At 39.0% G+C, this 25614-nt stretch overlaps 2 protein-coding genes and 1 long non-coding RNA gene across 4 annotated transcripts in view; 2 read left to right on the top strand and 1 right to left on the bottom strand.

Moving 5' to 3' along the window:
* The window catches only part of dtx1 (deltex 1, E3 ubiquitin ligase), a 94342-nt gene extending 89577 nt beyond the window's left edge, over positions 1-4765 (top strand). The window contains exon 11 of the mRNA XM_061906840.1: positions 2018-4765. The gene's annotated coding sequence lies outside the window, so the exon portion shown is untranslated. The remainder of the gene's footprint in view (positions 1-2017) is intronic.
* Positions 4766-10773: 6008 nt separating this feature from the next.
* LOC133556684 (uncharacterized) overlaps positions 10774-25614 on the top strand; it is a 37779-nt gene continuing 22938 nt past the window's right edge. Inside the window, exons 1-2 of one of the 2 annotated variants that reach the window (XR_009807567.1) lie at positions 10774-11374; positions 21749-21857. This is a non-coding gene — a long non-coding RNA (uncharacterized LOC133556684). The remainder of the gene's footprint in view (positions 11375-21748; positions 21858-25614) is intronic. The other variant, XR_009807566.1, reaches the window with a different exon arrangement.
* Positions 13006-25614, bottom strand: part of LOC133556683 (rasGAP-activating-like protein 1) — a 43241-nt gene continuing 30632 nt past the window's right edge. The window contains exons 16-21 of the mRNA XM_061906838.1: positions 19756-19928; positions 18972-19109; positions 17700-17835; positions 14470-14590; positions 14311-14387; positions 13006-14249 (exon numbers count right to left, since the gene is read on the bottom strand). Of these exons, the coding sequence (XP_061762822.1) occupies positions 14098-14249; positions 14311-14387; positions 14470-14590; positions 17700-17835; positions 18972-19109; positions 19756-19928 (797 nt within the window). The 3' untranslated portion in view covers positions 13006-14097. The remainder of the gene's footprint in view (positions 14250-14310; positions 14388-14469; positions 14591-17699; positions 17836-18971; positions 19110-19755; positions 19929-25614) is intronic.

The following is a 25614-nucleotide window of genomic DNA, read 5'->3' as shown; positions in this document are numbered from 1 at the left end:
ATATGTTCTAGGAAGATGATAAAAAAATATTAAACCTTTTTAAGAACGTTTGCATTAATGTTACATTCTTGATATGTGTTTTATTTTGTTACATCCTGCAGAATGAATATTATTATTTTTATATTTCTTCTTAAGACCTCACTGTTGACTTTGTAAGGTCACGTCAGCTCTAAAGCAGGGGTGTCAAACGTCAACCCGAGGACTGGTTCAGGCCCGCCAACAGGTTTTATCCGGCCCAAAGAATGAGTTTGATAAATATAAAAATTAGCCAAAATTTTGGAGAAAAAAAAACTGCTGTTCTAAATGTGTCCACTAGATGTCACAATTTGTAACTTTGTAGATGATGCTACATATGTACAAGAAAAAATAACCCACGTTAGTGCACCAGTTGAGGAAAATGAGCAAACTGCATAAATAACATCCTGTAACTTTATTTTTATTTTATTTTTTTATCTTGATTGATTGAAAATGAACACCGATGAGTTGACTAATGAACATTATCACATCATTTAATTAGAAAGTATAAATAATGACTGTAACATGTAAGTGTAAACAAACAACATTGTGATTTGTACATTTTCAGAATGTGCTTGTTCTATTTTTAAACAGCCATCCATCCATTTTCTACTGCTTGTCCCTTTTGGGGTGGCAGGGGGTGCTGGAGCCTATCTCGGCTGCATTCGGGCGGAAGGCGGTGTACACCCTGGACAAGTCGCCACCTCATCGCAGTATTTTGAAACAAAAAAAACTATCTGAAGTTGTCTTTATTTTTAAGTTATCGTGCCGTGATTTTCTTCTATTTTTAAACGTCCATCCATCTATTTTCTACCGCTTGTCCATTTTGGGGTTGCAGGGGGTGCTGGAGCATATCTCAGCTGCATTCGGGCGGAAGGCGGTGTACACACTGGACAAGTCGCCACCTTGTCGCAGTATTTTGAAACAAAAAAAAACTAACTGAAATTGTTTTTATTTTTAAGTTATCGTGCCGTGACTTTCTTCTATTTTTAAACATCCATTTTCTACTGCTTTTCCCTTTTGGGGTGGCAGGGGCTGCTGGAGCCTATTTCAGCTGCATTCGGGCGGAAGGCGGCGTACACCCTGGACAAGTCGCCACCTCATCGCAGTATTTTGAAACAAAGAAAACAATCTGAAGATGTCTCTATTTTTAACTTATCATGCCGTGATTTTCTTCTATTTTTAAACATCCATCCATTTTCTACTGATTGTCCCTTTTGGGGTGGTGGGGGGTGCTGGAGCCTATCTCAGCTGCATTCGGGTGAAAGGCGGGGTACACCCTGGACAAGTCGCCACCTCATCGCAGTATTTTGAAACAAAAAAAACTATCTGAAGTTGTCTTTATTTTTAAGTTATCGTGCCGTGATTTTCTTCTATTTTTAAACGTCCATCCATCTATTTTCTACCGCTTGTCCATTTTGGGGTTGCAGGGGGTGCTGGAGCATATCTCAGCTGCATTCGGGCGGAAGGCGGTGTACACACTGGACAAGTCGCCACCTTGTCGCAGTATTTTGAAACAAAAAAAAACTAACTGAAATTGTTTTTATTTTTAAGTTATCGTGCCGTGATTTTCTTCTATTTTTAAACATCCATTTTCTACTGCTTTTCCCTTTTGGGGTGGTGGGGGGTGCTGGAGCCTATCTCAGCTGCATTCAGGCGGAAGGCGGGGTACACCCTGGACAAGTCGCCACCTCATCGCAGTATTTTGAAACAAAAAAAACAAACTGAAGTTGTCTTTATTTTTAACTTAGCGTGCCGTGATTTTCTTCTATTTTTAAACATCTATTTTCTACTGCTTGTCCCTTTTGGGGTGGCGGGGGGTGTTGGAGCCTATCTCAGCTGCATTCGAGCGGAAGGCAGGGTACGCCCTGGACAAGTCGCCACCTCATCGCAGTATTTTGAAACAAAAAAAACAAACTGAAGTTGTCTTTATTTTGAACCTATCGTGCCGTGATTTCCTTCTATTTTTAAACATCCATTTTCTACTGCTTGTCCCTTTTAGGGTGGCGGGGGGGTGATGGGGCCTATCTCAGCTGCATTCGAGCGGAAGGCAGGGTACGCCCTGGACAAGTCGCCATCTCATCGCAGTATTTTGAAACAAAAAAAAAAAAACTAAAGTTGTCTTTATTTTTAACTTATCGGGCCATGATTTGACCAGTCCAGCCCACTTGGGAGTAGATTTTTCTCAAAACTGAGTTTGACACCCCTGCTGTACATGTTCAGTCTGACATATATGAAATGAAATGAATTATATTTATATAGCGCTTTTCTCTAGTGACACAAAGCGCTTTACATAGTGAAACCCAATATCTAAGTGTGGGTGGCACTGGGAGCAGGTGGGTAAAGTGTCTTGCCCAAGGACACAACGGCAGTGACTAGGATGGCGGAAGAGGGAATGGAACCTGCAACCTTCAAGTTGCTGGCACGGCCGCTCCACCAACCGAGCTATGCCGCCCAATATCAATCGGTCAGATTCCGCAAGATTTTGAGTGAATGTCGTCACTCCCTGAATGTGTTTGAACAGGAAGAGAGTTGTTGGAGACCTCTCTATATGCAAATATTTGTCTCACGAAAACAGGTCATTATTACTCTCCGAAAAAGGCTTTAGCAAAAGAGGTGTAAGCTTATGCTGCATTGAGATTGATGTTTTTTTTTAATGAATTTCATTGTTAAAAATCGCTGACATCAAGAAAAACATGCAAGTCCATTCATGACTATTCAAAGTGAAAGTGAAAGCGATGCTTGTTTATCGAACCTTCATCAATATAAGTGGTGTTTATTTCCAGATGTTCATTTATAAAAAAAAAAAGGTTCTGAAACTGAGAAGCCGAGTGGTTGGCGCCACTTTTCGAGGCCCTTTTAGAACTATCAGGGAATTTTTCCATGTTCTAGAACGTTCCTTTTCGTCGGCCCCTTTACGCTTTCAGGTGTGCGCGGTACGTGCGAGCGCTGGTGTTTATGCAATTTCCTATTTACCACACGTGACGGCCCATTTATTTGTAGCAAGTTTTTCTCCTGCTGTGTCACGGCGTGTGGAAATATACAGTGGGGCAAAAAAGTATTTAGTCAGCCACCGATTGTGCAAGTTCTCCCACTTAAAATGATGACAGAGGTCTTTAATTTTCATCATAGGCACACTTCAACTGTGAGAGACAGAATGTGGAAAAAAAAATCCAGGAATTCAAATTGTAGGAATTTTAAAGAATTTATTTGTAAATTATGGTGGAAAATAAGTATTTGGTCAACCATTCAAAGCTCTCATTGATGGAAAGAGGTTTTGGCTCAAAATCTCACGATACATGGCCCCGTTCATTCTTTCCTTAACACGGCTCAGTCGTCCTGTCCCCTTAGAAGAAAAACGGCCCAAAAGCATGATGTTTCTACCCCCATGCTTCACAGTAGTTATGGTGTTCTTGGGATGCAACTCAGTATTCTTCTTCCTCCAAACACGACGAGTTGGGTTTATACCAAAAAGTTCTATTTTGGTTTCATCTGACCGCAACATTCTCACATACTCTCTGGCAAACTGCAGACCGCCCTGGACATGCACTGGCTTAAGCAGGGGGACACATCTGGCACTGCAGGATTGGATTCCCGGTCGGCGTAGTGTGTTACTAATGGTAACCTTTGTTACTTTGGTCCCAGCTCTCTGCAGGTCTTTCACCAGGTCCTCCTGTTTGATTCTGGGATTTTTGCTCACCGTTCTCATGATCATTTTAACCCCATGGGATGAGATCTTGCATGGAGCCCCAGATCGAGGGAGATTACCAGTGGTCTTCTATGTCTTTAATTTTCTGATAATTGCTCCCACAGTTGATTTTTTTCACACCAAGCTGTTTGCCTATTGTAGATTCACTCATCCCAGTCTGGTGCAGGTCTATTATTCTTTTCCTAGTGTCCTTCGACAGCCCTTTGGTCTTGGCCAGAGTGGAGTTTGGAGTCTGACTGTTTGAGGCTTTGGACTGGTGTCTTTTATTTAAATAACGAGTTCAAACAAGTGCCATCAATACAGGTAACGAGTGGAGGACAGAATAGCTTCTTAAAAAAGAAGTTACAGGTCTGTGAGAGCCAGAGATCTTCTTTCTTTGAAGTGATCAAATACTTATTTTCCACCATAATTTACAAATAAATTATTTAAAATTCCTACAATGTGAATTCCTGGATTTTTTTTTCACATTCTGTCTCTCACAGTTGAAGTGTACCTACGATGAAAATTACAGACCCCTGTCATCATTTTAAGTGGGAGAACTTGACTAAATACATTTTTTGCCCCACTGTATCTCTGATCGAGGATTGTGTGACAGGACTCTATGATCCTGTGGGATTACAGCGTGGTGACGTCCGTCCTGTGGTATTTCCACCTTGTCTCATGTCTTGTGTCCTCTATGTCTGCGCGTGTGTCACCTTCTTTAACGTCCTCCCGCAGATGCATGCCAGCCAAAGTGTGAGCCTTGCAGGACGGACTCTTGTGCGACACGCTGGTCCGCATCTTGCCTCGAAACTTTCATTTTTCTTTTCTCACAAGAGCGAGGGAGACCAACAGCGTTTGGTTTTGTTTCTCCACTCTTTGGTCTACATTTTCGAAGTGTTGACGACCTGCAAACGTCCAAGGAGACACTCTGATTCGACTATAAAGGGCTTCTTGATCCTAATCAGTCTTTATTGAATTGTGATGACTTTGTTGCATGTTTGTGTCTTTCCTGTGGACAAATATGGAGAAATAAATGTGCCCCCAGCTGGGTTGACCTTTGGTCTTGTTTTTATTTCATCTTATGTCACACTTGCCAACCTTGACACCTCTGATTTAGGAGGGGGCGTGGTTAAGAGGGGAGGAGTATATTTACAGCTAGAATTTACCAAGTCAAGTATTTCATATACTGTGTATATATATATATATATATATATATATATTAGGGTGTGGGAAAAAAAATAGATTTGAATACGAATCGAATATGTTGTGCGATTCAGAATCGATTCTCATTTTTTTTTTAAATCTTTTTTTTTTTCAGCAATCCAACAAACCAATGCACAGCAATACCATAATCGTTTTGAATTGGAAAAATAACATTTTTGAATCGAGATTCGAATCGAAAAAATCGATATATTATCAAATCGTGACCCCCAAGAATCGATATTGAATCGAATTGTGAGACACCCAAAGATTCGCAGCCCTAATTTGTATATAAGAAATACTTGACTTTCAGTGAATTCTAGCTATACATATGTATATATTCATTTTATTTTATACATATATGTATATATATATGTATATATGTGTATATATGTATATGTATATATATATATATATACATATGAGAAATACTTGAATTTCAGTGTTCATTTATTTACACATATACACAGACGTAATACTCATCTACTCATTGAGTTAAGGGTTGAATTGTCCATTCTTGTTCTATTCTCTGTCACTATTTTTCGAACCATGCTGAACACCCTCTATGATGATGCATTGCTGTGTGGCACGCACAAAAGTGCTTTCATCAAATGCACCAGTCTGGAATCTTCCATCTCTCCCTAGCATAGCCCAAAACGTACAGTAGATGGCAGTATCGTCCTGTTTGACTGTCACAACATTGCTGTTTACGGCCGACGAACTGCTTCACGGTAGACGAAAGCGTGACCGCTGTTGTGATTAACGTGGACCCCGACTTAAACAAGTTGAAAAACTTATTCGGGTGTTACCGTTTAGTGTTCAATTGTACGGAATATGTACTGAACTGTGCAATCTACTAATAAAAGTATCAACCAATCAATCAATGGGAGGACGTTAATGAAACTGCCTAACAATAAACCCACATAAAAAAACAAGAACTCGCCCTCGATCATTCTACAGTTACTGAGTAACGTCATTGGGCAGACACGCTGTTTATATTATAGGAAAGCGGACGTGAAAACAGGCTGTTGACACGTCACTCAGGTCCGCATGGAGCTGGAGGGGGCGTGGCCTCCAGCTCCGCCTGAATTTCGGGAGATTTTTCGGGAGAAAATTTGTCCCGGGAGGTTTTCAGGAGAGGCGCTGAATTTCGGGAGTCTCCCGGAAAATCCGGGAGGGTTGACAAGTAGGTCGTATGTGGTCATTTTGTTTCCTGACCTAGGGACAGGTACTTGTGCTACTGACCGCATACGGGATCCTTTGGTCGTGACTTCTGCGGTGCTTTTTTGTGGGCTTCTGGGTCTTCCTCCAGGGAGCCTTTTGGCCATGGGGACCAGCTGCCGGGTCTCTGCCACACCGGAGTCCGATTGGAGAGACAGGGCTGCAGAGTTGGTGGACAAGTTTCACAGTGTCTTGGCTGAATGAGCGTGTATCGGACACCTTGGTCTTCTTGGACGCATCTTCGCTCATCCATGCGGACTGGACTCTAGTCGAGAGTTGGTGGGTGACCGAGGGTGGAGTCGGCTCTCTTGGTTGCTTTGTTGGGTCTGCTCCTTTCTCTGGCCATGCTCCCTCCACCCAAGCAGACGATGGTGTGGAACACCGCAGAGGACCACGGTGTATTTGGGTGTTGAAATGATGTTTTTGTTTGGTTGCTTGTCTATGCATGATGCAATCGTGTGTGTGTGTGTGTGTGTGTGTGTGTGTGTGTGTGTGTGTGTGTGTGTGTGCAATGTACAAACCCTGTTTTCATATGAGTTGGGAAATTGTGTTAGATGTAAATATAAACGGAATACAATGATTTGCAAGTCTTTTTCAACCCATATTCAGTTGAATATGCTACAAAGACAAGATATTTGATGTTCAAACATTTCTTTTTTGCAAATAATCATTAGCTTTAGAATTTAATGCCAGCCACACGTGACAAAGAAGTTGGGAAAGGTGGCAATAAATACTGATAAAGTTGAGGAATGCTCATCAAACACTTATTTGGAACATCCCACAGGTGTGCAGGCTGATTGGGAACAGGTGGGTGCCGTGATTGGGTATAAAAACAGCTTCCCCCAAAAATTTGCACCCCTTTTTGTCCACAACTGCGTGAGCAAATAGTCAAACAGTTTAAGAACAATGTTAAAGTGCAATTGCACGAAATTTAGGGATTTCAACATCTACGGTCCATAATATCCTCAAAAGGTTTAGAGAATCTGGAGAAATCACTCCACGTAAGCGGCATGGCCAGAAACCAACATTGAATGACCGTGACCTTCCATCCCTCAGACGGCACTGTATCAAAAACCGACATCAATCTCTAAAAGATATCACCACATGGACTCAGGAAGACTTCAGAAAACCAATGTCACTAAATAAAGTTCATCGCTACATCTGTAAGTGCAAGTTAAATCTCTACTATGCAAAGCAAAAGCCATTTATCAACAACATCCAGAAACGGTGCAAGCTTCTCTGGGCCTGAGATCATCTAAGATGGACTGATGCAAAGTGGAAAAGTGTTCTGTGGTGTGATGAGTCCACATTTCGAATTTTTTTTGGAAACTATGGACATTTGTGTCCTCGGGAACAAAGAGGAAAAGAACCATTTAGATTGTTATAGGCGCAAAGTTCAAAAGGCAGCATCTGTGATGGTATGGGGGTGAATTAGTACCCTGTGAAGGCACCATTAATGCTGAAAGGTACATACAAGTTTTGGAGCAACATATACTGCCATTCAACCAACGTTGTCATGGACGCCCCTGCTTATTTCAGCAAGACAATGCCACACCACGTGTTACAACAGCGTGGCTTCATAGTAAAAGAGTCCGGGTACTACACTGGCCTGCCTGTAGTCCAGACCTGTCTCCCACTGGAAATTTTGAAGCCTAAAATATGTCAACAGAGACCCCGGACTGGTGAACAAATTAAGCTGTACATCCAACAAGAATGGGAAAGAATTCTACCTGAAAAGCTTCGCAGTGGAAGAGTGGCCGTGCGCAACCCGAGGGTCCCTGGTTCAAATCCCACCTAGTACCAACCTCGTCACGTCCGTTGTGTCCTGAGCAAGACACTTCACCCTTGCTCCTGATGGGTGCTGGTTGGTGCCTTGCATGGCAGCTCCCTCCGTCAGTGTGTGAATGTGTGTGTGAATGGGTAAATGTGGAAGTAATGTCAAAGCGCTTTGAGTACCTTGAAGGTAGAAAAGCGCTATACAAGTACAACCCATTTAAAAATGTGTCTCCTCAGTTCCAAAACGTTTATTGAGTGTTGTTAAAAGAAAAGGTGATGTAACACTGTGGTGAACATGCCCTTTCCCAACTACTTTGGCACGTGTTGCAACAATGAAATTCTGAGATAATTATTATTTGCAAAAATAAATAAAGTTTATGAGTTTAAACATCAAATATCTTGTCTTTGTAGTGCATTCAATTGAAAATGGGTTGAAAAGGATTTGCAAATCATTGTATTCCGTTTATATTTACATCTAACACAATTTCTCAACTCCAATGGAAACGGGGTTAGTATATAATTGGTTGATTATTTTTTTGTTTTGTTGTTGTTTTACTTTTGTGGCTGTGTGTACAAGTGGCTGGTTGCCCCAGCTCTGCTCTTTTAATGTCTTTAATGTCCTTTGTGGTCTTTGATGTTTCCCTCTTACACACGTTTATGTGTGCTATGGCTGTGAGGGTTTTTTTCTTCCTTGGCCCAGGCTTAGACAGACATACACTAGTGATGGGTCCGGCAACACCGATGCATCGGCGCATGCGTCGAGCTCATAGAGCAAAACCCTGTGTCGGTGCGCGTGCCGCTTTTCGAAAGTCACGTGATCGATCATGAGCGGTTTCGGTCACGTGACCGATACGCGAACTGTGTCGAACTGACGCCTGCGCGCCAAACTGCGTTTATAAGGAAGCGCATCTGTCAACGAGATGCTGCTGCCAACAGAATCGCCGCACTTCTGTCGTTGGTCATTTGTCATTTATCGTCGTCGGAGATCATGGAGCAAGCCTCAGGCAGAAAAGATTTCCGCCGGGAAATAATTACTAAGAAGAGAAATCGTCTAAAATTTAATACGTCGGAACAACTGTTTTGTTTTTTAATACAAATGTGTAAAAAAAATAATAAAATTCACAGTCCACTAGCATCTTCATTCACAACACGTTCCCTTAGATTTCTATGTTATGATACATGTTCACATTATTTATTGATTGTCTAAAAAAGATAAACATCTTATTTTCATTTAATTGAAGATATGAAATAATCCTAAATGAAATACAATGACTTAGGTTATATTATTGTATATACTAGGTCAGGGGTGGGCAACCCAAAATGTTGAAAGAGCCATATTGGACCAAAAATACAAAAACAAATCTGTGTGGAGCCGCAAAACCAATTTTAAAGCCATCTTACATACAGATAGTGTGTCATGAGGTATAAATTGAATAAAGAGGACTTAAAGGAAACCAAATGAGCTCAAATATAGCTACAAATGAGGCATAATGATGCAATATGTACATATAGCTAGCCTAAATAGCATGTTAGCATCGATTAGCTTGCAGTCATGCAGTGACCAAATATGTCTGATTAGCACTCCACACAACTCAATAACATCAACAAAACTCACCTTTGTGCATTCACGCACAACGTTAAAAGTTTGGTTGACAAAATGAGACGGAAAAAGAAGTGGCATAAAACACGTACTAGAAAGTCGGAGAAAGTTGTACATGTAAACCAGGGGTCACCAACCTTTTTGAAACCAAGAGTTACTTCTTGGGTACTGATTAATGCGAAGGGCTACCAGTTTGATACACACTTAAATAAAATGCCGGAAATAGCCAATTTGCTCAATTTTCCTTTAATAAATATCCACATATATATATATAAAAAATGGGTATTTCTGTCTGTCATTCCGTTTTTTTTTTCCTTTAAGGAAGTTTTTTTGTAGAGAATAAATGATGAACAAACACTTAATTGAACGGTTTAAAAGAGGAGAAAACAGGAAAAAAATGAACATTTTATTTTGACACATAGTTTATCTTCAATTTCAACTCTTTAAAATTCAAAATTCAACCGAAAAAAATTAAGAGAAAAACTAGCTAATTGGAATATTTTTGTAAAACTTAAAAAAATAATTTATGGAACATCATTAGTAATTTTTCCTGATTAAGGTTCATTTTAAAATTTTGATGACATGTTTTAAATAGGTTAAAATCTTATCTGCACTTTGTTAGAATATATAACAAATTGGACCAAGCTATATTTCTAACAAAGACAAATCATTATTTCTTTTAGATTTTCCAGAACAAAAATTTTTTAAAGAAATTCAAAAGACTTTGAAATAAGATTTAAATTTGATTCTACAGATTTTTTAGATTTGCCGGAATAATTTTTTTGAATTTTAATCATAAGTTTGAAGTAATATTTCACAAATATTCTTTGTTGAAAAAACAGAAGCTAAAATGAAGAATTAAATTAAAATGTATTTATTATTCCATCCATCCATCCATTTTCTACCGCTTATTCCCTTTTGGGGACGCGGGGGGCGCTGGCGCCTATCTCAGCTACAATTGGGCGGAAGGCGGGGTACACCCTGGACAAGTCGCCACCTCATCGCAGGGCCAACACAGATAGACAGACAACATTCACACTCACATTCACACACTAGGGACCATTTAGTGTTGCCAATCAACCTATCCCCAGGTGCATGTCTTTGGAAGTGGGAGGAAGCCGGAGTACCCGGAGGGAACCCACGCATTCACGGGGAGAACATGCAAACTCCACACAGAAAGATCCCAGGACTGCAGAACCTTCGTATTGTGAGGCAGACACACTAACCCCTCTGCCACCGTGAAGCCATATTAAAACACCATATTAAAACAAAAAATATATTTTTTCCCCTTCATCTTTTCCCATTTTTCATACATTTTTGAAAAAGCTCCAGAGAGCCACTAGGGCGGCGCTAAAGAGCCTTAGGTTGCCGACCCCCGTATTAAGTCATAAAATCAGTGTCGGTTGAGTCGGTCCATAGGTTGCCTGAAGGGATTTTTACTGTCCAGCAGATGTCAGTATTTAGTCACACATTATCGACACAGTATCAATACAGTTTTGCAATGTGTCGAAACGCTTCATCAACCCATTACTAACATATGCTGAGGTGTAAACCTGATGAAATAGCTAAAAAAAAAAAAAAAAAAGCTCATGTTTGTCATGTCTATGTGATCATGTTTTGTTTTAGTCATGTTCTGTTTGTTTTTTGGCTACTCAGTCCCTGTTTTTGCACTTACTGGTTTGTTTTGTCACCATAACTACCCATTAGTTTTCACCTGTCCTCATGTCTCACACCTGTTTTGACTAATCACCACAGAATTATACAAACCTGTCTGTTTCTGTTCTTCGTCCTGGCAACATCACCTCCTTCTCACCGTCTACCACCTTCGATGCCTTCCATGCCAATGATCCATGCCCCTTGTCTTATTCCAAGTAAGTTTTTTTGTTATTCATGCTATTGTGCAAGTGTTTTGTTTTATGTTCATAGTTTTTTTTTCATAGCCAAGTTTTTGTACCGCCATTGTGCGCGCCTTTTGTTTTTTCCTGTTTTTAGTTATAGTGTTAAAAAAAAAAATGTGTACTTACATTCACGTCTTGCTCGTGCCAACTTTTCTTTGCCTTCTGGGAAAACAAACCCCGTAGTTGTGACAATTTTAACATGCGTCAAGTACCACTCTGAAGTGTATGTGAAAAATGTGCTTCAAATGCCAGCATGCGTGCGTCAAGTACCAAAATATGATTCAGGTGTTTGCTAACAAACAAAAGCTAAGCTAGCATACTAAGTAAAAACTGTATACCAGCTAAATTAGCTTAAAAAGCTAACAAAGTAATGTTAGCATGCTAAAAATGTCAACTATAACATGCGTCCAGTACACCAAATGATATTACTCTGAGGTGTACCTGAAAAATTGTTTTAGAATGTTAGCATGCAACAAGTACCAATATATGAATGAGGTGTATACTTACAAAATAAGTGCCAGTGTATTGTACAACGGTCAATGAATTGGACGTTGACATTTTTAAAATTATCATGAAAAAAACATGTATAATGGAGGAGCACAACAAAGAAGGCCAAAATACAACAAAAATGCACTAAAGAGCAAACATCAAATCAAATTTGAATCTCAGTTGTTGCATATTTTGTATTAAAACAAATTCATGGGAAATAAAAATGTTCAGAAATATAAATAACACATTTTATTTAATTTAGCCATTATATTCTTACAGGTGATGTAGCAGGAAGGGGCTTGGAATACATCCGCCGTTTCATAGGAAGCGCGTTGTCATTCATTATTTGACCTTTTACATGCCTTTATTCACATGAAACGACATGCTTTCACTTTATGAATTGTGATTCTTTAGAATGTGTTACAATTAACACAATAAAACAGTTGTGTTGTGTTCACTGTCCACAGTCTACTTAAAACAATGAATAATTTCAAAATAAAAGCACAGTTTATATTCCTGGTGTTTCACTGTAAACTGCAAGGGGAAATAAACGGAATGCAGAAAATAAAACTACTGATTGTCATCCTGCACATATTCCACAGCACATTAATGTACAGTTATACTACTTAAAAGGTAAATATTACCCGTTTACTACAACAGTGCATCCTCAGCCTTGGGGATGTCCATTCCAAACATTTGGCAGCTGATAGCACCAAACTAACGCTTTAGTTTAGTCGTAAGATAGGTTTTTACTGGCGTGGCACATTAGTATCAATGACATAAAGTAATATTTAAAAAAAACAAGTCACATTGCAACAAGCGTTGGCACATTCATACAGTAGGAAGGACATTCATATGGCCCCATTTGTTACCTGACACATGAAACGTGACAAATTGGGGTATGTGTTATCTACTCGAGCCGTCAAATGGCAGTAATGTTGGATATCTTAAAATGTGTTTTGTGACAATTCCAACTTTGACCATATATATGTATATACTGTATACCGTATATACATATACATACATACACATACATGCACACATATATATACATACATACATTATATTTATATTTATATATATATATATATATATATCTGTGTATATATATACAGTATATGTGTGTATATATATTAAAAAAAATAAAAAAAATATGTATATGTATGAATGTGTATATATATGTGTATATGTATGTATATTTAAGTTAAAGTACCAATGATTGTGTCACACACACTATTTGTATGATTGATATATATGTATGTATGTATGTATGTATGTATGTATGAGTATATATATGTATGTGTATATATCCATCCATTTTCTACGGCTTATTCCCTATGGGATTGCGGGGGCGCTGATGCCTATCTCAGCTACAATCGGACGGAAGGCGGCCACCTCATCACTGTATATGTGTATATATGTTTATATGTGTGTATGTATGTACATATTCACTGTATATGTATATATGTACAGTATATCTGTATGTATATATACATATGTGTATGTATATAAATATGTATGTTTAGATGTATATATGTATGTATATTCATATGTATTTATTTATATGCAGATATGTATGTATATTTATATGTATGTATGTATATTTATATGTATGTATGTACATATGTATGTATTTGTTTAAATATATGTATGTATATATGTGTATGTATATATGTATGTGTTATTTATATGTATGTATGTATGTGCATATATATGTGTATATCTATATATATCATAATTGTGTGTATATATATATATATATATATATATATATATACACACATATATATCATATATGTATATATATAGATCATATATGTGTATATATATATATATATATGCTATATAAAATGTCGCTTTCCATCATTTTCAGCAGACTGCATTGCAAAATGACTGAACCACCCAGGAATGGGGCTATATGAATCCCTTCCCCAATGTACCAATGACATTTTATAACATAAAAAACAAGTTACATTGCAACAAGTGTTTGCATAAAAAGTGTGTCCTGTATGAAATGTCAAAGAGGAGGAAGGCCATGCCCAGGCCTGACAATTACTGTATGTGTCATAAATTCTCTGCAGCATCCTCCAAGTCGCTGGCACTCACAGAATACAAAAGCACTCAAAGTGATGCGCTTTACCTCCATGGCCGTCCCCCGGGCGACACAGGCTGGTGTCTGAGGAGGATTTATGGGAATCCGGTCCGTCTTAGGTGTTGACAATCAGACTGGTGGTGGAGGAGTCCTCCTTTTCCACTCTGTGCTGGAAGGCTGAGTGAGCCTCTTCAAGGTCCTCAATCACCGCTAAGAGGCGAGAAGCCAGGCCCTGACCAGACTTCACTGGCTTACATTCTGCACCGTCTGCACAGAAAAGGACATTTAGGATATTTGCAGTGGCCCTGTATCGGCTTGTTTACATCACCTGTGTCCATGTCTGAGTGGATCTTGTCCTTATTGCCGCCCGTCTGATCAGCATCTGCTTCTGGAAGATGCTTTTTCCTGAGGGAACGTCAAACCACAGCAAGGCTTTCACCTCAACTGTGTGCAACAGCGACATCCAGTGTCTACTTGATGCACTGACCTGAGTTTGTCTCTGCCCTGGAGAAGCTGCTTGAAGATGGTCTGAGTCTCTACGTCGGGATCAAGGGGGTCACTCCAGTCCCCCAAAGTCACCGCTGAGTGGGTTCTACTGCAGCCTGCCACTGGGACACAAAGCAACTTAAACTGCAGTATTAACGTTAGTTAAACAGACGTCACATTCAGTACAGTAGGGGAGGGATTCAAATGGCCCTCTTTTTGGGGTAAATCTCGCATACGAGGAAAAGGGAGGTTATTCATTTTGCCATGTAGTCTGCTGAAAATGATGGAAAGCGCCACTCTAAATAGCAAAAGATGCTGTGGTCAAAGCTGGAATTGTCACGAAACATATTTTAAAGGCCTACTGAAACCCACTACTACCGACCACACAGTCTGATAGTTTATATATCAATGATGACATATTAACATTGCAACACATGCCAATCGACCCGTTTAGTTTACTAAATTACAATTTTAAATTTCCCACGGAGTTTCTTGTTGAAAACGTCACGGAATGATGACACGTATGATGACGCGTGTTTGTGACGTCTCGGGTTGTAGCGGACATATTAGCCCAGCACCACTTACGGCTAAAATTTGTCTCTTTTCGTCGCATAATTACACAGTATTTTGGACATCTGTGTTGCTCGAACTTTTGCAATTTTTTCAATTAATAATGGAGACGTCAAATAAGAATGCTGTTGGTGAAAAGCTGTGGATTGCAGCTGCCTTTAGCAACCGAAACACAGCCGGTGTTTCTTTGTTTTTTGTGAATCTTTAACACAGTGCGGTCAAGCGAACATGTTTCTCTACGTCAACCAGCAAGTTTTTGGATGGGAAAATTGTGATATTAAATCGGCTCTTACCGGAGACTTGAGTGGATTACGCGACCTAATCCTGCAGCTCAAAAAGGCAGCTGTGATCTTGGCTCCTCGGCTTCTCTCAAAGACACTGGCGTTCACCGCAGCCATCCAACTTTCAGGTATGACTTTATAATCTCACTAAAATATTATTAACACAATAAGCAGATAAGGGATTTTCCAGAATTATCCTAGTAAATGTGTCTAATTACATCTGAAACATTCCCACTGCCGCCGCCTGGAGCCGTCACCTTTTCTTTTTTCCTTTTTTTTTTTAGTGCTTCACTCTAACTTTCCTCATCCACTAATCTTTCATCCTCACTCAAATTAATGGGGAAATCGTCGCTTTCTCGGTCCAAATTCCTATTACTGCTGGTGGCTCACATTATAAACAATGTGAGGATGTGAGGAGCCCACACACCGGTGATGTCATGCGCATATCATCTGCTAGTTCCGGTACAGGCAAAGCTTTTTTATTAGCGACCAAAAGTTGCAAACTTTATCGTTGATGTTTTCTACTAAATCCTTTCAGCAAAAATATGGCAATATCGCGAAATGATCAAGTATGACACATAGAATGGACCTGCTATCCCCGTTTGAATAAGAAAATCTCATTTCAGTAGGCCTTTAAACAGACGTCACATTCAGTACAGTAGGGGATGGATTCAAATGGCCCTCTTTTGGGGTGAATCTCACGTAGGAGGAATTGGAAGGTTATTAATTTTGTAATGCAGTCTGCAGAAAATGATGGAATGCCCCACTCAAAAGATGCTGTGGTCAAAGTTGGAATTGTGACAAAACACATTTTAAGATATCAAACACTACTGCCGTCTGGCGGCTACAGTGGGTAGTGCAACCCCAAATAAGTCAGGTAAACTGTGACGAATGTGGCCATATGAATCCCCTTCCGACTGTATGTATGATAAGAATCAATTATACAAGGGCAAGAACACGTTAAAATACATGCTAGTGAATAGCATTAGCGATTTTACAAGGCGATTTTCACACCTCAAAAATTTGATAATGAAAACTACAACTAAGATGCATGTTGCAATCAAACAGCTGCTGTGTACTAAGTACAATACTTCCAGCTAAAGAAAACTGCTAGTTACTTTAAGACACGTAGCGAAGCCTGCTTTTCAAAAAAAAAAATATTTCAAACATATGCTCCATGCTTGGCTTATACAAGAACCTGGCGCATCTGTAAATATTGGATAGAATTAAGGATGTAACAATATGAAAATGTCATATCACGGTTATCTTTATTATCAATTCTTGTTGAATGTGCTCAAACATTACTTATACACACACTGAAATTATTGTGCTTAAACAAATAGACATATTTTGTGTTTCTTATGCTTCACTGATAGTCATTTAGTTCTAGTATTATATCAGTGTGAATGGTTAAGCTTTTATTGTTTTAAATATTGATTTGTACTGTAGCACTTTCAAATTCAGTCGAATGAAAAGTGCATAGCAAATAAAATCTGTTAATATTCTTTATTGTTTCTGGCGGGCATTGTAGTGTCCATATATATAAATATATATATATATATATATTTATATACACATAGATTTATATATATACACATATATATATGTATACACACACATATGTGTATATATATGTGTATATATATATATATATATATATATATATATATATTTATATACACAGATTTATATATATACACATATGTATGTATACACACATATATGTGTATATATATGTGTATACATATATATGTATATAATTGTTTACATATATATGTATGTATACATATATATATATGTATATTATTCCCACCAATCACTTTTTATTCAGACAAGATCTCAATGATTTAGTTACTTTACACTTAATGATATACTGTACATTATCTTAAAAACCTTAAGCATCAAAAGTATCGATATTATGATTTAAAAATCGATATTAGAGCATAAGTATTTGGTATCATACTTCAGTATCGATCCGCACTTGCCTAACAATTGGTACTTATTTACAAGACATCTTCATTGTCAAGATGTATTATTTAAAATACTGTATAAACTTGATTTATAACAATGATTTGTAAAAAAAAAAAAAACAACCTAGAAGACAAATTCTGAATAGCTGAATATTTAGTATTTGACATTAGAAAAACACTCCTCACACCTCAAGTCCAGCTCCGGAGAGGACTATGTCGCTGCATTCTGATCCCAATTCCGGACATTTTACCATAACACAATTTGAGAGACAGTACCCTCTGGTGGCAAAACATGAGCGTGGTAGATCTAATTTGAATATTCAAACATTTTGTGTTATTTGAGTTGAGATATTCACTTGGATTAGCTTTGTTTGCAGTCTGTGTATTGAAAGTAAACAACATGGGGTTACCGGTACGGTCCGTCTGCAGACAGCACGTCCACTTCCCCCCGCGGTATGTCCCTGGATGGAAGGAGGGCAGCATGTGCTCATTGTAGATGCTCACTTTCCTGATGGCCGACAGCCATTGGTTCAGCTCATTAACGTTCTGTGCAGACACAAACCCACACTTTACTTGCAAAGGTTAATTCGACATAAAGTAATGCATTAGTCACCATAATCCCTTTTACAAAGATTTTCATAAAATGGCAAATAGTAGCAGAAATAGTAATGTCGTTCTGTTCTATCCTTACTTTAGCGACAGTTGATGTTTAAGGTGATGTCACACGTCATATTGGCTACTTTACAACAATTCACACCAAATCACAAACTCGGGAAAGAAGTGCTTACCACTCATGTGTATCAATAGAGTGGTACTTCCGCTTCAGATTGTTTTGAGATAAGACCTGCCCCTCGGATAATAATTAAAAAGCAAACTTTTGAGTGATATACAAACCCCGTTTCCATATGAGTTGGGAAATTGTGTTAGATGTAAATATAAACGGAATACAATGATTTGCAAATCATTTTCAATCCATATTCAGTTGAATATGCTACAAAGACAACATATTTGATGTTCAAACTGATAAACATTTTTTTTTGCAAATAATCATTAACTTTAGAATTTGATGCCAGCAACACGTGACAAAGAAGTTGGGAAAGGTGGCAATAAATACTGATAAAGTTGAGGAATGCTCATCAAACACTTATTTTGAACATCCCACAGGTGTGCAGGCTAATTGGGAACAAGTGGTTGCCATGATTGGGTATAAAAACAGCTTCCCAAAAAAGGCTCAGTCTTTCACAAGAAAGGATGGGGCGAACCCACCTGTTCCCAATTAGCCTGCACACCTGTGGGATGTTCCAAATAAGTGTTTGATGAGCATTCCTTAACTTTATCAATATTTATTGCCACCTTTCCCATCTTTTTTGTCACGTGTTGCTGGCATCAAATTAAATTAATGATTATTTGCAAAAAAAAACAACAAATTATCAGTTTGAACATCAACTATGTTGTCTTTGTAGCATATTCAACTGAATATGGGTTGAAAATGATTTGCAAGTCATTGTATTACGTTTATATATTTACATCTAACACAATTTCCCAACTCATATGGAAACGGGGTTTGTAATTCTTATTCATTTCAATGGGCAGTGTTGATTTGAGAAACAAATGTTTTGAGTTAAGAGCTCAAGTTGGGGTCCTGCTGTACAAAACGTGCAAATGTTGCCTGACGACCGCACCTTGCACTGGATGTACATGGTGTGCAGCTGCCCGTCGTCGTCCTGGGTGACGACCTGCATTACATTCTGCTGCTGAAAGGCGTTTTCGTCCACCCTCTCCACCGCGCACACACAATGAATGAGCAATGAGGAGCGCGCCTGCAACAATCAAGCCACAAACCACAGCAGCAATTAAGACGAGCGATCGAAATGTAAAGAAACACAATCGATCAATTGAACATCGGTAGGAAGCGTGTGAGGGAAAAGGACGTTGTGAAGATCAAATCAGGACTTTTAAGTGTAAATCAGACGCTTGACCCGCTGAGACTGGACCGCTGCGACGTGGAGGGAGAGGGCCAGCATTGTTTACGCCCTGATTTGTAATGTTAGCATGAATATCCACTAGCTTCAATTAACGCTGGCCTTTATTCCAGTCACACAAAGCGGCGACGGGCTCAAAGAGAGAGCTTTCTACGAAGCTCTTCTCGCTCAGGCTGCGGCTGGTGAATGGGAGGAGATGATTATCACAAGGTGAGGCATCACATGGTAATAACCCGCATGATGATGTCACGAGAACTGCACTAACACATCAAAAGCCAGCTGAGGATGATTAAGAAGCCTTTAAGTGACAGCCAGACGCCACACCTCCTTCTCTAAGAGAGTGTGGTCATTTTTATACTTTTTTTTTTTCACAAAATTCACAAAAAAGTGCAGTTCCCCTTTAATTTAATAAACACAGCAATGCTCGATAAAAAACATCTACATAGGCATCGTAGAAGGTCTTCTTCACTGACTAGTTACTTACCTGCCAATCAGGCGCCTTGGCATAAGAGAGGGTCTCACTAGTCAACCAGAAGTAGCGTTTCTTGAAGGCAAAGCGAGAGAGAAGCTGAGCTCCTTCTGCTTTGTGTTTCTGGAGGTAACCTTCTTTGACGATGACTGAGGGCAGGAACACAGCCCTCTGTGGCATCTCAGACCCTGCAGAGAAGACAACAATCCCTGAGCCATTAACACTTTATAGACTAAAGTACAGGAACACCTGACCATGACCCTTACGGGAAGATAAAAATAAGGGTCTTCTGAGAAGACCTTCTAAAGGATATTAGTGGGAATTGATGTCTACTCATTCAGAGGAATGTTTTTGAGAATAGAGGTCACTGCTGGCTCGCTATGTCAGAGTATTTCAAATTATATATATATACACACATATATATATATATATATATATATATATATATATATATATATATATATATATATATATATTATGGGTGTGGGAAAAAATCGATTCGAATACAAATCATATCGTTTATGTTGTACGATTCAGAATCGATTCTAATTTTTAAAAAATCTATTTTTTTTTTTTAATCAATCCAACAAACACAGCAATACCATAACAATGCAATCCAATTCCAAAACCAAACCTGACCCAGCAACACTCAGAACTGCAATAAACAGAGCAATTGAGAGGAGACACAAACACGACACAGAACAAACCAAAAAGTATTGAAACAAAAATTAATATCATCAACAACAGTATCAATATTAGTTATAATTTCAGCATAGCAGCGATTAAAAAAGAACAATAGCGTCACAGTGGCTTAAAATTGCATCGCATCTCATAAGCTTGACAACACACTGTGTCCAATGTTTTCACAAAGATAAAATAAGTCATATTTTTGGTTTGTTTAATAGTTAAAACAAGTTTACATTATTGCAATCAGTTGATAAAACATTGTCCTTTACAATTATAAAAGCGTTTTACAAAAATCTACTACTCTGCTTGCATGTCAGCATACTGGGGTAGATCCAGCTGAAATCCTATGTACTGAATGAATACAGAATCCTTTTAAATCGGGAAAAAAATAGTTTTTGAATCGAGAATCGAATCGAATCGAAAAAATCGATATATTATCGAATCGTGACCCCAAGAATTGATATTGAATCGAATCGTGGGACACCCAAAGATTCACAGCCCTAATATATATATATATATATATATATATACACGAAGGACACAGTCTATAATATGTCTATAATAATGTCAAGATCTTTGACAAACAAAACGTTTATCCTGAAGGATTTCTTCACTTCCCGCGGACTGGACTTCCTCTGTGTGACGGAGACATGGCTGAGAACCGGTGAGTCTGCCCCTTTTAATGAACTTTTACCACCGGAGTGCTCCTACTTTAATCCTCCGCGGTCGTCCGGTCGAAAAGGAGGAGGTTTAGCGGTCGTTTTTAAAAATGACTTTAAATGCCGTCAGATCCGCCTGCAGACCTCCTTTTCAAGCTTCGAACTGTGCATGTTTGAACTGGGTCCTTCTGATGTCTTCCTGTGTGCCGTCGTCTATCGACCACCCAAGTATCACAAAGACTTTACAACTGACTTTTCTGAATTTCTGGCTGAAATCCTGCCTAAATATGATCATGTCCTTATTGTTGGTGATTTTAATAGTCACAACTGCTGCCCAGACGAGCCGCTCGCAGGAGCTTCCTAAATGTATTTATCCATCCATCCATCCATCCATCCATCTTCTTCGGCTTATCCGAGGTCGGGTCTGGGCTTATCCGGGGTCGACTCATTTTGTTGAAGGTGTCTTTTGACGTGGCGATCTGTTTGTTTGTCTCTTTTTCACGGCAGTCATCAGATGTTACTGTGATGCCTAGGTATTTGAATTGATCCACTCGTTTTCTTTTCTTGTTGTTACATGTGGGATTACATGCAGGTGGATGTCAAGACAACAATCTCTCCACTTCTCACTATCTGGCTCTTTGTGAGTAATTTTTTCTTCCCAGACTCTACTTCATCTAAGAGACCCGTTTTAAAAATTAGGACCACATCAAGATGATGTCAAAACTGCAAATAAGCTAGGAAGAATCCCACCAGGAGAGCATTAATTTGAAGGTGAATACTTCAAATATATATTTCCTGACACACCCCGTTATATGTACTGTATTAAGTATTTATTTTCCGCCTAAGCATTTTAAATTCAGTCTACATGCATGTTGCCTTTTAGGCCACAGCAAACTGTGTTAGTGATGATTACAATTGTTAAATAACAGTCCCATAACAGTGTGACCTCGGACTATGTTAAGGTAACGTGTGGAGTTCCCCAGGGTTCGGTCCTTGGCCCTGTACTCTTCAGCATCTACATGCTGCCGCTGGGTGACGTCATACGCAAAAACGGTATTAGCTTTCACTGCTAACACCCAACTCTACATGCCCCTAAAGCTGACCAACACGCCGGACTGTAGTCAGTAGGAAGCGTGTCTTAATGAAATTAAACAATGGATGTCCGCTAACTTTTTGCAACTTAACGCCAAAAAAACGGAAATGCTGATTACCGGTCCTGCTAGACACCGACCTCTATTTAATAATACAACTTTAACATTTGACAACAAAATAATAAAACAAGGTGACTCGGTAAAAAATCTGGGTATTATCTTCGACCCAACTCTCTCCTTTGAGTCACACATTAAAAGAGTTACTAAAACGGCCTTCTTTCATCTCTGTAATATCGCTAAAATTCGCTCCATTTTGTCAACTAAAGACGCCGAGATCATTATCCATGCGTTTGTTACGTCTCGTCTCGATTACTGTAACGTATTGTTTACGGGTCTCCCCATGTCTAGCATTAAAAGATTACAGTTGGTAGAAAATGCGGCTGCTAGACTTTTGACAAGAACAAGAAAGTTTGATCACATTACGCCTGTACTGGCTCACCTGCACTGGCTTCCTGTGCACTTAAGATGTGACTTTAAGGTTTTACTAATTACGTATAAAATACTACACGGTCTAGCTCCAGCCTATCTTGCCGATTGTATTGTACCATATGTCCCGGCAAGAAATCTGCGTTCAAAAGACTCCGGCTTATTAGTGATTCCTAGAGCCCAAAAAAAGTCTGCGGGCTATAGAGCGTTTTCCGTTCAGGCTCCAGTACTCTAGAATGCCCTCCCGGTAACAGTTCGAGATTCTACCTCAGTAGAAGCATTTAAATCTCACCTTAAAACTCATCTGTATACTCTAGCCTTTAAATAGACCTCCTTTTTAGACCAGTTGATCTGCCGCTCTTTTCTTTCTCCTATGTCCACCCCTCCCTTGTGGAGGGGGTCCGGTCCGATGACCATGGATGAAGTACTGGCTGTCCAGAGTCGAGACCAAGGATGGACCGCTCGCCGGGACCCAGGATGGACCGCTCGCCTGTATTGGTTGGGGACATCTCTACGTTGCTGATCCGCCTCCGCTTGAGATGGTTTCCTGTGGACGGGACTCTCGCTGCTGTCTTGGATCCGCTTGAACTGAACTCTCGCGGCTGTGTTGGAGCCACTATGGATTAAACTTTCACAGTATCATGTTAGACCCGCTCGACATCCATTGCTTTCGGTCCCCTAGAGGGGGGGGGTTGCCCACATCTGAGGTCCTCTCCAAGGTTTCTCATAGTCAGCACTGTCACTGGCGTCCCACTGGATGTGAATTCTCCCTGCCCACTGGGTGTGAGTTTTCCTTGCCCTTTTGTGGGTTCTTCTGAGGATGTTGTAGTCGTAATGATTTGGGCAGTCCTTTGAAACATTTGTGATTTGGGGCTATATAAATAAACATTGATTGTTAAAGTGGTTTTGTGACTGGTTCCATTCAAACACTCTATTGTGTTTTTCAGGATAGTCACTCATGTGTTTGTTGGCTATATTAATCAAACCTTAACAGCTAGTGGAAGTACATGAAAGTGTCAATATCAACATGACAGTTTGTTCTTTTTTTTCCTGTTTGGTATCTTGTTTTGGTAGTATTTTCTGTTGGGTCTCTATGTTTTGCAGAACCTTTACCTTGTGTCTCGTGTCCTTCCAGCACACCTGTTCCTATTTGTTCATTAGTTCTATATAGTTCCACCTTGTTCTTTCCTTCAGTGCTGGTTCATTGTACTGTATCTAGTGTACAGGTATACCTTAGTGTGGTAAGGTATACCTTAGTGTGGTAAGGTACACAAGTCAAGCAGAAGTTAAATGGTGTTAAATGTCAAACTGACATATAAGAGAAAGGTATGGCTGTGACTGCGTGGGTAGAGGATGAAACATGATAATTCAAACGGATAAAATGTTTCTCAACATCAATTTCGTTAAGGGTAGAATGCATGCAGTCAGGCGGCGTGGGTCAAACTTGGCTAACTCATTAGCCGCATCAGCTCTTTTCTTGACTTAATAATATTTCACTACTGTTTAACCTTCCTGTTATGTTAGCAGTTACGTTTTTAAGAATGAAGTTTGAAACAAATACAAATCGAGGATGAGAGCTTGGAGAAAGTGACAGCAAGATTGTACACTGCATATCGCTCATTTCATGGTCATGTTTACATCTATGAATTAAAACATACAATGTTATATATAAATTATATAAAATGTTAAGTGAAAGTGATTTTTGAGATTTTGAAAGTGTTGTCTATTTTCATGAAAAAAAAAAACCTAATGTTTATGAGAGGAAAACCAAACTGTTGCACTAAAGGTGTTTGTTAGTGAATAAGCTGACAATTTTGGATTATCAAATATTAAGGATGCTGAAAAAAATGTATTAGATTTTTATTTATACCAATTCTAAATCAATTCACAATTTAAAAAAATTGATTTGAAAAAATAAAAAAGTAATTCCTTTTTTTTTAAAAACATTTTTTTTTAAATGTTTTATAGGCCATCTATGCGATTACTAAGTGCTCGTATAGGCCAAACGTCAGCAGCAAAGAAGAGCTTTTGTAACCTGTAACCTGTTTTGAAAAGGTTTTATTATAATTTTTATACCAAACAATATATTGCGAGAATCGGTTTGAATCAAGAATAGTGTTGAATTGAGAATCGATTCTTAATAAATCGTCACCCCAAGATGCCCCTATAAGGTACCCATCCCTGATGTATATTGTTTATTTCATGGTCAAGTGTCTCATCTCCAGTTTTTACAACATCCTATCAAAAAAAAAGCATATGTTATACATAAAGTACATAAAATGTTAAGTCAAAGTGTGTTTTCAGATTTTGCTGTATCTATTTTTTAAAAAGTGTTATCTATTTTTCATGAAGAAAAAAAACAATGTTTATGAGAGGAAAATCACACAATTGCACTAATGGCGTTAATGATGAATCTGATATTTTCTTCTTATTCACATCCAAATTGCAATTCTTATTTATGCCAATTCTAAATAGATTTATAATTTTAGAAAATTTTAGGACGCTTTTTTTAGGCAATCTCCGCGCTTACTCGCTGCACGTATACTACTCATTATATGGACAAGTGCCCTGTCACCAATTTTTCTACACCATCATTTAAAAAAACAAATTTAAAGTAAAGTATATAGTCTAGAGCAGGGGTCTCAGATAAGCGGCCTGCGAGACCTTATTTTGCGGCCCCCCCGTAAAATAATAGTTTAATGTTAGTGCGGCCCGCGAGTTTTATATGAATGGCGCTTGAAGGAATCTACCGATCACGGTGTGGTATATGGCTCTCGAAGGCCGAATATTGACGTCACTTGCGTGATGCAAGCAGAGAAACGTTTTGCCGCTTTTCCATTCTTCCTCCCTCGCTCGCCCGCCTGCTCGCTCTCTCTGTCACTGTGTGTGCGTATCTCTCTCTCTCTCTCGCTCCCTCCCCCGGCGCCGGTGAGACGAGCGGTCCGGTAGCT

Source organism: Nerophis ophidion, linkage group LG07 (assembly GCF_033978795.1).
Source record: "Nerophis ophidion isolate RoL-2023_Sa linkage group LG07, RoL_Noph_v1.0, whole genome shotgun sequence".
Taxonomy (NCBI): domain Eukaryota; kingdom Metazoa; phylum Chordata; class Actinopteri; order Syngnathiformes; family Syngnathidae; genus Nerophis; species Nerophis ophidion.
The sequence above is the reverse complement of the archived record's forward strand: the minus strand, read 5'-3'. Positions and strand labels throughout refer to the sequence as shown.